This window comes from Puntigrus tetrazona, chromosome 7 (assembly GCF_018831695.1).
Source record: "Puntigrus tetrazona isolate hp1 chromosome 7, ASM1883169v1, whole genome shotgun sequence".
Classification (NCBI taxonomy): domain Eukaryota; kingdom Metazoa; phylum Chordata; class Actinopteri; order Cypriniformes; family Cyprinidae; genus Puntigrus; species Puntigrus tetrazona.
The window spans coordinates 13,107,125-13,120,734 of record NC_056705.1 but is presented as its reverse complement, the minus strand read 5'-3'; the positions used below and the strand labels follow the sequence as shown (position 1 = coordinate 13,120,734).

The 13,610-nt window shown below is 36.8% G+C and overlaps 1 protein-coding gene across 1 annotated transcript; it reads right to left on the bottom strand.

The window, feature by feature from the left end:
- Nucleotides 1–2: 2 nt before the first annotated feature.
- On the bottom strand, nt 3–12,216 carry bcl6b (BCL6B transcription repressor). Its single transcript, XM_043243339.1, has 13 exons — nt 11,760–12,216; nt 6,058–6,184; nt 5,468–5,532; nt 5,065–5,272; nt 4,274–4,504; nt 3,593–3,739; nt 3,308–3,503; nt 2,703–2,926; nt 2,458–2,570; nt 2,238–2,378; nt 1,758–1,888; nt 1,332–1,469; nt 3–1,242 (listed from the first exon to the last, which is right to left on the bottom strand). The coding sequence occupies exons 4-13, from the start codon at nt 5,262–5,264 to the stop codon at nt 1,093–1,095; spliced, it is 1,671 nt and encodes a 556-aa protein (XP_043099274.1). The 5' UTR covers nt 5,265–5,272; nt 5,468–5,532; nt 6,058–6,184; nt 11,760–12,216; the 3' UTR covers nt 3–1,092.
- Nucleotides 12,217–13,610: the final 1,394 nt, after the last annotated feature.

Here is a 13,610-nt window from a genome sequence, read left to right as displayed (position 1 = left end):
AATGAGAAATTAATTTAACTTTAATTTATATAAAATGGGTCTTGTCTTTGTCCAGCAAAAGAGTGCAACATAGTATTGTTGACATCATTATACTCATCATCATCATCATCATCATCAATCTTTACATGTATATTATTTTGGCTAATGTGAGTCCTCAACCTGCTTGGACTCTCAGCAACTATAATACACCATAAAAATCATGAAATCATGGTCTTTTAAACATAAGTATCAAGTCCTCTACAGATGTTCTTCTTTTTATAAATAAACAACTAAGAGGCTATATTTTGAGTTTTTCCATTCTGGCTGTTCTGTTATCTTCTTAAATAGTTAACAGAATATAGTAAAAACACCAGAAAGCATCCACAAACAAATAAGAGCAATACTTTTGGGCAAAACAAAATAAATAAATACAATTACATTATTAATAAAAAAATCATACAAATGTATATTTTATCTGTTCTTTCCTAACATGCTTAATTCCTTCTTCACACTTCCTTTCATTCATTCTTTCATAATCTTTCATAATCTTTCCCACTTTCTTGCAGAATTCCACATATCTAATCCTTTTACCTTCATTCAGCTCTCTCAAATTCAAATCTGAACTCCTAATAAACGCCTTCACACTCTGCCACAAACCATCTTTGTCATTACAGCAAAAAACAAAACAAAAAAAAGCGAAAACCATCCATATCATTCCATATCTACTAAAGTATTTTCATACAACATGCTTCTTTTACTTCTTTTGACAATTTTCACCATTTTTCCTGCCACAAAAAAGTGGCCAATATGCCAACAAAATAACTGATTAAATAGCACGAGGAACCTAGTATGCAAAGAAAAATAAATAAAAAAATAGTCTAGTAACAAATAATAAAGATAATAGTCAGCACATCTAGTGCAGGACTACTGCATTCTTGGAAGACTATACCTTCAGTAATATAATTATAGTCAAGCCGTCCTCGAATGCAGCACTCCACCTCTTTAAACTCTTTATAATACTGTTTTATATATCCATCCATTTTCAGTTTAGAGCTCGACCTATCTGCGGAGAGAGCATGTAGAAATGGTGCCAGAGATGTTTCGGCATGGCTCTTAACAAGCTTGAAGCAGGGTGGGTCCAGGTTGGTACGGGTCAGCCAGAACCTTGTAGCGGATCTTGGTGTTGGTGATTGCGCCGTGTTTCTGTCTCAGGTGAAGCCTCAGCTGGCTCTTATGACGGAAGTGCAGGTGGCATTTCTCACACTGGAAGAAAAGATTAGAGCTGAGAGTGAGATTCTGCAGTGTAGAGGTATGCGGTTGTAAATGTACACATTTGTTAAAATATAACTGACGCTGTAAGGCTTCTCTCCAGTGTGGATGCGCAGGTGGCTCTTCAGCGTCTGCAGGTGACGGAAACGTGTCCCACAGGTGTTACATGGGTATGGCTTTTCCCCGGTGTGGATCAGAACATGGGCACGCAGGTGAGCTACCTACAACACACACACACACATTTTACAACGGAATTTTAGTTGAATTCTTTTTATTGATGCTTTTTAACAAGATACATCATAATAGACAATAAATCAACATTTATTTTGACACACACACACACACACACACACACACACATATATATATATATATATATATATATATATATATATATATATATATATATATATATATATATATTTAAAAAACCTTCTGCATCTGCACTGAAGAATACATTTTAAATGCTTGAGAATAAGAATGATACATGTGATTCTGTGCAGATGTACCTGGACAAATCTGGCTCCACATGTGTCGCAGCGGTAGGGCTTTTCTCCAGAGTGGATGCGGGAATGAGTCTTTAAATTGGCAGGCCGGTTGAACTGTGCCCCACACACATTGCAGCGGTAAGGTTTGTCTCCTGATTCAAATGAATGAGAAAGAGGTCAGAACTAGTAATAATAAAATGCTAATTTATTTACAGTTATACCTACAATTTTTATTTACTATAATTTAGCTTTTTAACTTAGAATTACAATATAATTAATTTTATTTTTTAGGTTTCATATAGTGCCTTTAAAAGAACCTTCTCAAAGTGCTTTGAATAATGAAAACAGTAATGCAAAAGTATAAAAGTAACTACATAAAGTTATCTTTAAGAGTTAAAACTATTAAGTGACTGTGCTTCACAAATCGCAACTGGAAGCAGATTTCACAACTTAATTTGGACATAAGCAGGTCAAAATTATCGTTTGAGTCAGCAGCCTCACCTGAGCAGGAGGATTTCGTGTTTGTTGCCTGATTTCCACGGTAACCGAGCTGTGTAGAGAGGTTCTCAAACTTGATTGAGTGCTGGCCCAGTAAATTACTCTGATTGGCAATTTGGGTACAAATATAAGGACTGCAGAGACCTTTTAAAAACAAAGATGATAACATGAGTATTTTTGTATGCACATCTATTCATAGTGAAGTTGAGAGATGCTCGCTCACCTTTATCCTCACCGACCGAAAGGGGCAGGGGATGCAAGCTGCTGTCCATAACATGATGGGGACTAAAATATATGTTTTGCTGTGGTGTGTTATATGGCAGAGACAAAGTTTTCCTAGAGGAAACAGAACAATGGTCAATGCATTAAATGTTTTTAAATTTTGTGAATTTCTACATAACAATATATTATTAAACAGTTGCATCAGAAGTTCTTTTATCGATAAAAGTGAAAAGTACAAAAAAACACCTATTATTCAGTCCAGGCTCTTCGGTTGTCCAAATGCTATTTGTAGTTTTAGACGAGACTTCCATCTTGTCATTGTCAAAGGGGGCGTTGCTTTGTGCTTGCCGCTCCTCTTCAGGCCCCTCCTCCTTTATAGGTGTGGCACACAGAGGGTTGAGGACAATATACTTGTACTTCTTCCAGTTACAGGCCTTTGGGTGAGGAGTAGGCTTGGATTCAGATCGCTTCTATGAGGAGGAGATATTGGAATGAATAAATGCTAATTAATTTGCATCAGCGAAAAACATTGAAGATTTACATTGATGCATAAAGAAAAACTAATTCTGAAACGTTTAATGTAGCCTCTATGGAATGCACGTTTTCAATTTGATGGTTGTTAAAATGATTTTAAAAGGTTTTTAGAATGTAGTCTACTATGCACAGCAGGAAAAATGGTAATGCGGTAAAAAATATGATTGCTATTTAAAATAGCTTTTAATTTATTTTCAGATATAAATGGCAAAGCTACATTTTCAGCAAAAGTTAATCCAGACTTTGTTGCCACATGATCCTTAAGAAATCATTACTGACAACTTACTGCCCCCAAACTTTTCAATTAAATTACAGACCTTTAACTGGGGAGACAGACTGCAGCCACTGGACTCAGCAGGTGAGTTGGGTTGCCCGCTGGAATGGGAAGGACTGTCTGGGGATGGTGTGGATGGGGTTGCAGGTGAGGATTCCTCTACTTTTAGGGCCTGAGGCTTGGGGATAGCAATCAGGCAAGTTTCTGGATCTGGCGAGGCAAAGCTCTCACTTGGAACCCTGCAGATACAGTCAATGCATTTTATGGCTTTTTGGTGAAAGTTGTCAAATGCAATTCAAATACTTATTATTAGACCATAACCCTCTACCTGGCTCGGTCTGGGATTGGATCTTCTGCCTCAGCGGTAGGCCTGGAGGGTGAGGAGAAGATGGTGGGATGAGCAGGTGGTGACCTTCCACCGAGTGGTGCTCTGGAGGCTGGCTCCAACAAAGAAGGACTCGCAGAGATCCTTTCACTGCAGAGAAAAAAAAAAACATTCAGACTGTTTTCAGAAGTTGGGTGTACACTTTATGTACTAATATGTTATTTTGATTTACTAATATGTACCATTTAGAGCTACATAAAATACAAAGATGTACCTGTTTTTTACCACAAAAATAGTTTGCACCGAGCTCTTTAATAACATTCTCAAAATGTTACCACAGAAACATTTCAATGGATGTTTTACTGAAATACTGAAGTTAGACTTGTTTTAAAATGTTACAGCTTATACGTTTAATTCAAAAAGTAACGTTTGCAAAATGATAAAATGGAATATTCCAATAATGTTGTTCCCAACGTTCTCTGAACATTTAAAAATGTAACTTTTTGAACGGCTTAAGGAACATTCTGAAAACCAAACGTTCCTGTAATAACATATTTTGGTTAGCTGGGTAGCGTCATATTGCTGCTTATTTGAATAAAGTTTGAGCTCTAATCAAATTTGTCGCATCTGGTGTCGCCAGAAACGGCCAAAATCTGTCTCCTCTGCTTTGATCTTCAATCTCACCTTTGAATAAAAGCTCGGCAGGTGTCAGCGACATGCTCCATCTGCAGATAGGTGGCAGCGGAGAGCACGCCGGATACTGTCCGGGGCGTGAGAGGGAGGCAGGAGGTGTACATGAAGTCCAGCAGCAGACACACGCTGCCTGCGTCCAGCCCCTCGGGGAGAGTGAGAGAGAACCCCCGCTCACCGCCAGCACCGGCCGCTCGACGAGAGAAGAGAGTGTAGAAGAACCCGCTGTGAAAAAAACACGTTTATTTAGGGGCAAGAAAAGGTAACCTAACATGCGCAGCAAAATAAATTATGTAAGATATTTATTCTCGACTAATTTAAGTGCATTTTGCTTAAAATAGGTCAAATGACCTGCCAATGGGGTTAGTAAACTACTAGTGTTAAGAACAGTATACTTGCACCACTGGCAGATTGTTTTATGTATTTTAAGCAAGATGCAATTAATTTAGTTTTTTCTTCCCCCTGGTAACAAGGCTAAATATGTAATTTCACTTATCTAATAAGTGCATGTTAATTTAAGAGATAATCTTAAGACAAAGAAACAACTGACTACAGACACTAAGTGCAAGCAAAAAAAGTGCATCTGCTGTGATACAATGCACTCGTGAGACAAAAGATGTGTCGCAGGCGGAACATGATCTCATGCAGGAGTGAGCTAACGTCTTCAGACAAAGACAAATCTTGGCACAAACAGGAAAACAGGCCGAGGGGGGCAGGAAAGAAGACGTGAGGGAGGGTGACAGAAAGTGAATGGCCGTACATCGTGGCATTCCCTGTTGACCGACCTGCATGCGATGAGCACGGCGCAGTGGGCGCGCAGCCTGGCGGTGCCCACAAGCAGCGTGGCATCTGTAAGGATGTCCCGGTGCCGCAGTTCATTTAAGTTCAGCAACACGTCGTTGGAGTGACGGGTGAACTCCTTAATGTAGCCTTTGACCTCCATCGCATGCTCAGAGGAGCTTCGGTGTCCCTCTTCCATTTGCATTAGTTTTTCTGTTTGATATATAAATAAGATAGTATTGGTATTAAGGAATAATATTATAATTTAATATGTATATGTAACAAAATATATAAGTCAACTAATATATATATATATATATATAAAGTTAATTAAATAACAATATAGTCTAGTCAAATTAATTATGTGCGATGCTTTATCAGAAAATACATTGACAAATTAAACAATACCTGACAAGGATGATGAGACGAGATTCAAAAGTGTCTATTTGGGGAGGCCAGCTCCCTACTCGTACCTGCCATCAAAAAAAACCAAATATAATTCTAACTCAAGTAAAACATCTTTAAAATAAAAAGTCATTGATACGACAACATCACATCCGCAGGTGTCAGAAGCATTCTGCAAAACTGAAATATTAAATATAATTGTATTGCATTAGTCCAGTCATTAGCGAAACATCTAAAGAGGACAGTAAAAATATATTTTTTTAAAATTACTGAATTCCGCACCAACTTTTAGCAAATGCATTGTAATAATTCAGAGTAAAAAAATATAACAGTGGAAAAATTGCCATTCATTCATTGCATTTTGCGTGCAAAGAGCCTCCTCCCATAAAACGCCAAAACCTCATTCATAACACCTTTTTAGCTGAGTAAGGATCCATCAGAGACACATTTTGCATATGGTTTGACCACAGCAATCGAAAAGCATCATATTTTTGAGGAACTAAATGGAAACGTGAATTCATATGCTAAAAATAAAACTAATTAACTGCAAGCAAACATAAAAATGCATGAAAAAGATTGAATGGAAAACTCACCCCGACCAGCAGGGACGAGAACACACACCGCCCTGTTCTTACAGCTCCTCTCCTCAGATCCCAGCTGCACACACACTCTCTAACCTCCCTCACTCAAGCGTGTCTCTGAAAAACTGACCGGTCTGACCTAGGAGAGAGTATCCTTTATAACACCGTGCAGGAAGTCTCATTCAGTCAGGGTGTTTATTTCCTGTGTTAGTAGAAGCTGCCTTTTCTCACTGCTCCTGGGTCAGTTTGGTGGCGTTTCTTATAATGACTGAGGTCCGGATCTAGATGGTCTCTGATCAGGGAAAAAAAAAAACAACAACTCGAAGCCGAATCCCCCCTATGCTGCCCACGCGCTGGAAGCTCAGCGGGAAAAGGCTCCAGGCCCCCGTGTGTCAGTATTTATAGTTGTGTATTAGAGTTCTTTTGTGTTTAATGATGACAGGAAAGTGGGCAGAGTGCTTTTTGATGCATGTTGCGTGTGTTTTGCAAATGTTTGTATGGAAGTGAAGAATCCAGGGAATGTGGGTTTGTGTGTTAGAGCGTGTTGGGCGTGTTGGCCAGCGTGGGCTTATAAGCATTGTCAACGGGTCAGATGTCCTGTCAACACTGTCCAGGAGTTCAGCTAACCAAAGCAAACCTGCACGACCCAGTCTCTGTCCAGGACCAGGGAAACCGTCTCAGAGGAAGTTCGTGCAAATACATCAAGAATTCTTCTGACAAGCTTGTCTTTTGTGAAGTGAGAGCGATGACAGGGCAAACAAATATAAGGTTGGATAGAGCTGCGCAATCTAATGCTGCCAAATAAATTTTTTTATGAATTTGGCAAACTTGAAATCATTTAATAAAAAAAATATATATTGAAATATCTAAAAATAAAAAATTTAAATATGTAAAAAGTGATAGCAAAGCTGAATTTCAGCATCATTACTCCAGTCTTCAGTGTCACTTAATACCCAATATTTTTGTGATTTTATGTTCACTAAGATTTCTTCACTTTCATTATGATTTCTAAGAAACAGCATTCATTTCAAAATGTTTTTAAGAACATAAATGTGTTTACTGGCACCTTTGATCAACTGAATGCACCCTTGCAAAATTAAAGTGTTATATCTGTATATCAGATTTTAAAAATATAATAATATCAGACCAATCAATATTATCATAAACCATTTTTCAACATTCAATTAATTATTTACAGGGTTAATGATATATAAATAAAATTATTTATTAATTTGTCAACTATATCCAACAAAATCCCAACTTTTTAGTCCCAACTTTTATCTAGCTCTGTCAAATGATTAATTTCATCCAAAATGTTATGTCCACTGTGTATACTTATGTATATATAGATACACACATACAATATATATTCTAAAAATATTCATATATATATTCATATATATATATATATATATATATATATATATATATATATATATATATATATATATATATATATATATATATTCATATATATATATATATATATATATATATATATATATATATATATATATTCATATATAATATATGATATTAAAATACATATATATTAAATATATTATAATATATTATATATTATAATATATTATAATATATAATTTATAATATAATTTAATATATTATATATTAAAATACATATATAACGTGAATATTTTTTGAATATATATTGTATGTGCACACACATGTCATGTAAGCAAAGCAAAAACTTTTATTTTGGATGTGATTAATCATTTGATAGCGATAGTTTTTTAGATTTTCCGATTTTTTAATCCATCAATTTACATGCTTAGCCAAAAAAGAACATTAATCAAAAGGTATGTAAATAGGATTTCCATATCTCCATGACCGTACAGTCTAAACTTAACTTAATCAACTCCAGTATGCTGAGGATATATTAGTAATCTAAGTAGGCCATCTGAAATGAGTCTGGAGAGTTAACTTCCTAAAAGTAATTTAGAATGGACTGATTGAACCAGGTTGCACAGTAAACATGGCCTAAACAAAGGGCACGACCTTAGTTCAGACCAAAGATAAGCCACTCAGCGAATGCAGCCAGGTCAGCAGGTACGGCCAAATTAGGCCTCACCTGCCTCTCTCAAGGGTTGCCGGAAACCTCTGTCTGGCTTCCTGTGACAGGAGTGTGTGTGTGTGTGCGCTTCTGGAAGCTTGTTATGTGCAATGAGCGGAAGGAAATAGGAGAATTAAAAAAAAGTGATATGGGTGATATCCCTCTCTCACGACTGAAAAACAACCGAGCGACACCTAGAGAAATGCAGCCTGCAGATGTGCAGGAACTACGGAACACCCCCTCCGCTCCACAGCATGCCCCCCCCCACCTTCCTGTGAGACACACACACACACACAGCCAGAGACAGGGATGAAACGCCTGCGCAGGACATCCGTCAATAAAGCAGGCAGGAGAATGAGACGGGGGATATGGGGGCCCGTGTAGGTCTCCAATAGCTCAAAAACAAACGGAAAGTTACCTCACTTCTTCACTCACGGTTCATGGAGAGTTTGGAGGGAAAACCAATGGACATAAAGACACACAATTAAGACTATATGCAATTTTGCTTTTTAATATGGTTCAGGTTCCTTTGCTTCATTTTCTTCTATGGCAGTTATTTCTCTAATTTGCATTGCTACGGGTCAGTAGGCTATAGATTTTTTTGTTTATTGCTATCAGCTGATATATACTGAGTATAGACATTTATGCTACCTTTAAGATCATTGTATATACAAAAAAGAAAAACAGAACACTAGCAATTAAAGAACACTAAAGACTTGAGTAATACATGCTCAAAAGTACTATAAATGTAACAATTATTTTAATTCTAATAACATTTCACAATATTACTGTTTTTACTTAAATTTTGGTAACCCATAAAAAAAACATGCACAAACTAAAAAAAATTATAATACAGCTAAATATTGTTCAGGTTTCTTCAAGTAAATTTAGTACACTGTTTCATTATCCAACAAACAATGGTTGCTTAAAATGACATAATATGTTAGTAGTATTGTTTTTACATTTTAATTGCCTAGTCATGATACGTTTGTATTTAGAAACCTTAAAAAAAATTATAACACTGCTACATGTAGTGTTTAACATAAATCAAGACAAATATCCTGACAAATAGCCACATGCTGATAATGAATGAATGTTAAACATTTTGATCATTTTATTAAAATAAAAAAATACATATTTTGATGTTACATGTGAAGTGTAATATTTTAGTGTAGTATGCCGTGTATGGAATCTATTAAACTGTTAAGAGCATTTTTATTATACAGTCTTATTAAAATAAGGACTAAATCAATTCAAAATGAAAATAACTTGCATTTCAAACTTCTTATATTGAAGTGAAATGAATAAAAATTCTGCCAGCCATCATAAAACAACATGTAAGCGTTGGGCTTTGAGAAGTTATTATGCAATTACTGAGTTTGTCCTGTGTTTGTGTTGAAACCGTGTTTGTTAATGTGAGTCGGAAGTATCTTTTAGACGAGGGTGTTGAGTGCGTGTGTGTCCTTGTGCTCCTATTTGTTTTGATGCTGACTGGATCAATTGTGTCTTTAGTGCGAGGGGAAAAAAAGAGAGAGAGAAAAAACAACAGAAGAAAAAAAACAGAGGGAGATGTGGGTCTAGGCGACTTCCAGGCATTGTGCGAGCTACGGAAGAGAGGGGGCGGCCGAGGAAAAGTGAGACCATTACTAAACGAGCTCGGCCAATTAGCGGAAACCATACAGTCTGTCAGACTGGCAGCAGCACCGCTATATAGATCAGATCCTCGGAGCTGCGTGCCTCAGCTAGTGTCCGGCAACGCGGCCAGAGTGGGCTGGAACCACTGCATTGTGATTCCCAGAGCTGCTGGGAGTCTAATGAGTTTTTATGTAGCTGCAGCCTAGTTGAGTCACTGTTTCTGCTTTCTAAAAAGCATGAATCACGGAATGAAAAGATGGAATAGTGTTGTTCTCACAAACTTTTTAAAAAGGATTTCACCAAACGTGCAACACAAAAGACATCTTTGTCGTCGTGATCCATACCATATGATAAACGTATAAACTGTATTCATGAGGTGCAGAAACAATGAGTGTACTTTCAATAAACTACCTCTTCCTGTTGAAGCTGAGAGATTTGGACATATAAGGACGTGCTTTGAGCTCATCCGGTGTGGGGTATGGATGAAGGGGGTTGTTTGTCCTCTTGAGGAAGGTGGAAGTAGGTAGGGACATGGACAAAAATGGACAATGAAGAAAATTAGGATGTACTGAAACGGATCACAGGTTGAGGCCGAGTCCACTTTAGAAATTATGGTAACTAGAAGTAACTTTGTAACTACATGTCAACTGCATGTGTGCCAACTCTCAGAGTAGACTGTTAGGGTAGGTTTAGGTTAGTAGAACAAGTTGACCCATCAATATAAAGTGTTAGAAGTTATTAGGCAGACAGTGTACTAATACTCTAATGATTGCTAGTTGCAAAGTTACCAATTGAAAGCAGAATGTCTAAAGTGGACTGTCAAAATAAAGCGTTACTTACATGCACCTTAGTGTTCAAAAGTTGCAGTTTTTTATCTGATTTCAGTGCTCACAGAGGCTGCATTTATTTGATCAAAAAATGCAATAAAAATCTGTAATACTATTTAATTATATTACAAGTTAAAGCTGCAGTTCGTAACTTTTGGCGCTTTAGAGGTTACTAAGCAGAACTGTGTTTGTGTTTTGGATAATTATTGTAGCCGGAACTACTTCTCTCTGCATATATCCGTTTATGACAAATCACACAGTTACTGGTACAGCTGTACCTACCCGAATCAGTCTAAATAGTCTGAAATAAACACTTATTACAGGTGTACTGTAGACGGTTTGGAAAATGAATTCATGGTGTGCTCGTTTAGTATATTCATTTAGTAAATAGTAAGACTTTATAATATTGTTTTTTCTATTTGAATATATTTTTTATGCAATTTATTCCTGTGATGCAAAGCTGCATTTTCATTTCTTAATTCATTTCTTTCATGTAATAAATAAACCAGATACGAGCCAGAAATTATTAACATTCCAAACCCCAGAAATCTTGACGTAGGTGCTCCCTGTATAGAGAACAATGTTTCTCTCAAAATGCTGTGCCAGGATCATTAGATGAGCAGCCAAGTAATCAAGATGTTTTGCTGAATTATCTGCGGCTAAAAATGTGTAAGATATTTCAGGTCATGAGTTACCTGTTTCATAACCACCACAAGGCTATTCATAGAACTTAATGCAACATTAACAATTATCAGCAGAAGATCTAAGAAAAATTCCCACAATCAACAATACCCTATTCATATCGCTGTCAGCAAGTATTTTTGAAGAAAACTATGCCAAGAGCAAACTTTTGGAGTATTGTGTCTTTGGAAGCCGCCACAGTTTTCTACAGTTCCTATATGAAGGTACACAGAAATGAGTTAATATTGTGATACAGAAGTAACCACTGCCAAAAAAAAAAAATGCGGTTAGTTTGTTTGTAAAACCTGTTTCATTACAGGAAGTACACTAAGAATCAACTAGAATCAATTAATATTCTATTAATCCTAATTCTAATTAATTCACACTTCTTCTAAAAAATACCAGAATATCGCTTTATGACGAGCAGCAATGAGAGCGACCAACCTGGTCAACATGCCGTATTAAGTGTGATTTTTCTAGAAAGCGACTTTGCAGCCTACCTCTCTGTGGCGTCACCAGCAGGTGCTGGCAGTCATCAGCAGTCAGAGAGATGAGCGCGAGGAGGAGACTCATATGAACTGTCTGTGGGGTGTCTGATCTTGTCTTGGTAGTAAGTAACCTTGGCAACGGAAAATCTGAAGGAGAAAGAGGAGAGGAAAGACCGTTACTGGCTCAGGTCAACTATTTCCTCTCAAGGGCCCTTGAGTGGACGGTCACGTAGGGTTTCGGGGAGCCGTGCTGGAGAGAGTTTCTTTCACGTGTTGGCTTGGAGGTAAGAGCGCAGATATTATCTAGGCAGGATGTTAAAGTGGATCACAGAGTGTAAGTATCATTAAAAATCGATTTGTGGTAATTAGCTAGTTATTGATGAAACCAAACCTCAAAGTCGCACGCAAGGGGTTGGTTCTATTAATTGATTAAAATTTGATCCAAAAATTAAGTCTTAACCTCTTTACCAATATGATTTATTTTGTATGTTTATATATTATTTTATATTTTAGGTATTATTCAGTTGATTTAGCACCGACTGATTTAACCCCAGGGGTTAAATGGGTTAAATTCATCCATCAAGTTCAACTGAAGACAGCTCAACATTCCGTTTCATTTTGAGAACAAGTGATATGCCTGGGATTAAGTTGCCCTAGGCGATAAATAAATCCCTCTTTCTCTCTGCCTTTACTATGACTGCCACCATATGCCATTCCAATATGGGACACACACAGCGGGTATCCCAAAATACACTCCACAACACCCTGACATCTATGGCAAGCCAATTTAACATGTATTCCTTTAAATTAACTTTTGTTTCTAGCGCTTGAAAATTATTTTCAGTAGTGACCTTTTTAGTTTTACAGTGGCAGCATATATAATTCATATAATTATTTCAATAATTTACAAATAAAAAGGTAGCCTATGATCAAAAGGGTCATATGATGGTGCTGAAAAGAACATTATTTTGTGTATTTGGTGCAATTTGTTTAAGGTGCAAAAAACACATTGTTTTCCACATACTGTACATTATTGTTTCTTTATGGAAAAGCCCCACTCATCATTGTAAAAAAGCAAGGTGTGCCCTGATTGACAGCTGTCTAGTACGTTGTGATTGGCCGAATACCTCAAACAACTGATGGAAATGTAATAGCCCTTACTATAACGTGATGTCCTCTTTTGGAAGCACAAAGTAAGTAGTTTCACTTCCGAACATGGCACAGATGGCAACACTACAGCGAGAATAATAGTTCCACCTTTTTTCTTTGAGGCGGTGTTATGAAAATAAACCCACTCTGTGACGCAGAAAAGTGAGGACATGTTTGAACCAGATGTTTTAGTGGGGCGTGGACAACTCATAACTTTTAAAAAGCATTCGCCATTTGCGTACAAAGCATTTATTAAATAGGTTCACGGTATTAAAGTTTGGAAACAAAATAGTTACAAGGTAAAATATCATTACATAGTCCACATTGTATAATTAAAATATAGATTAATTCTTGTTAAAACGACAAGGCAATTCAGTCAAGAGCAGTGAGTGATTTAATTCTTTTTTTCTGGATTAACAAAATAGTCCCCAGCGTCAGCTAGTAAATAATGCACGGCCACTTTAAGTTCACAGTTTACGTTGAAACATAACACGCAAATACTTTATTGCGTTCTTTCACATCTGCTTGTGATCGAATGCTTTAAATTACCCTGAATGTTTTAACTGTCACGGCTTAAAAACAGTGCAAATGGCAAACTTTCATGACAGCCCATCATCTGCCCTAATCTGACTTGCAAGGAGGCCCCCAACATCCATGGAGAGCAATTTATGAATAGTTAATTGTTAATTGAACCAACTACAGATCAAATACATA

What these genes read in the sequence shown, in the direction of transcription:
- bcl6b (XM_043243339.1), bottom strand. Translation starts at nt 5,264, where the DNA reads ATGCAAATGGAAGAGGGACACCGAAGCTCCTCTGAGCATGCGATGGAG. An exon ending in GTCTGTCTCCCCAGTTAAAG is followed by an intron (nt 2,927 to 3,307) that starts GTCTGTAATTTA and finishes TCCTCCTCATAG; the next exon opens with AAGCGATCTGAATCCAAGCC. An exon ending in GTGGAGCCAGATTTGTCCAG is followed by an intron (nt 1,470 to 1,757) that starts GTACATCTGCAC and finishes TGTGTGTTGTAG; the next exon opens with GTAGCTCACCTGCGTGCCCA.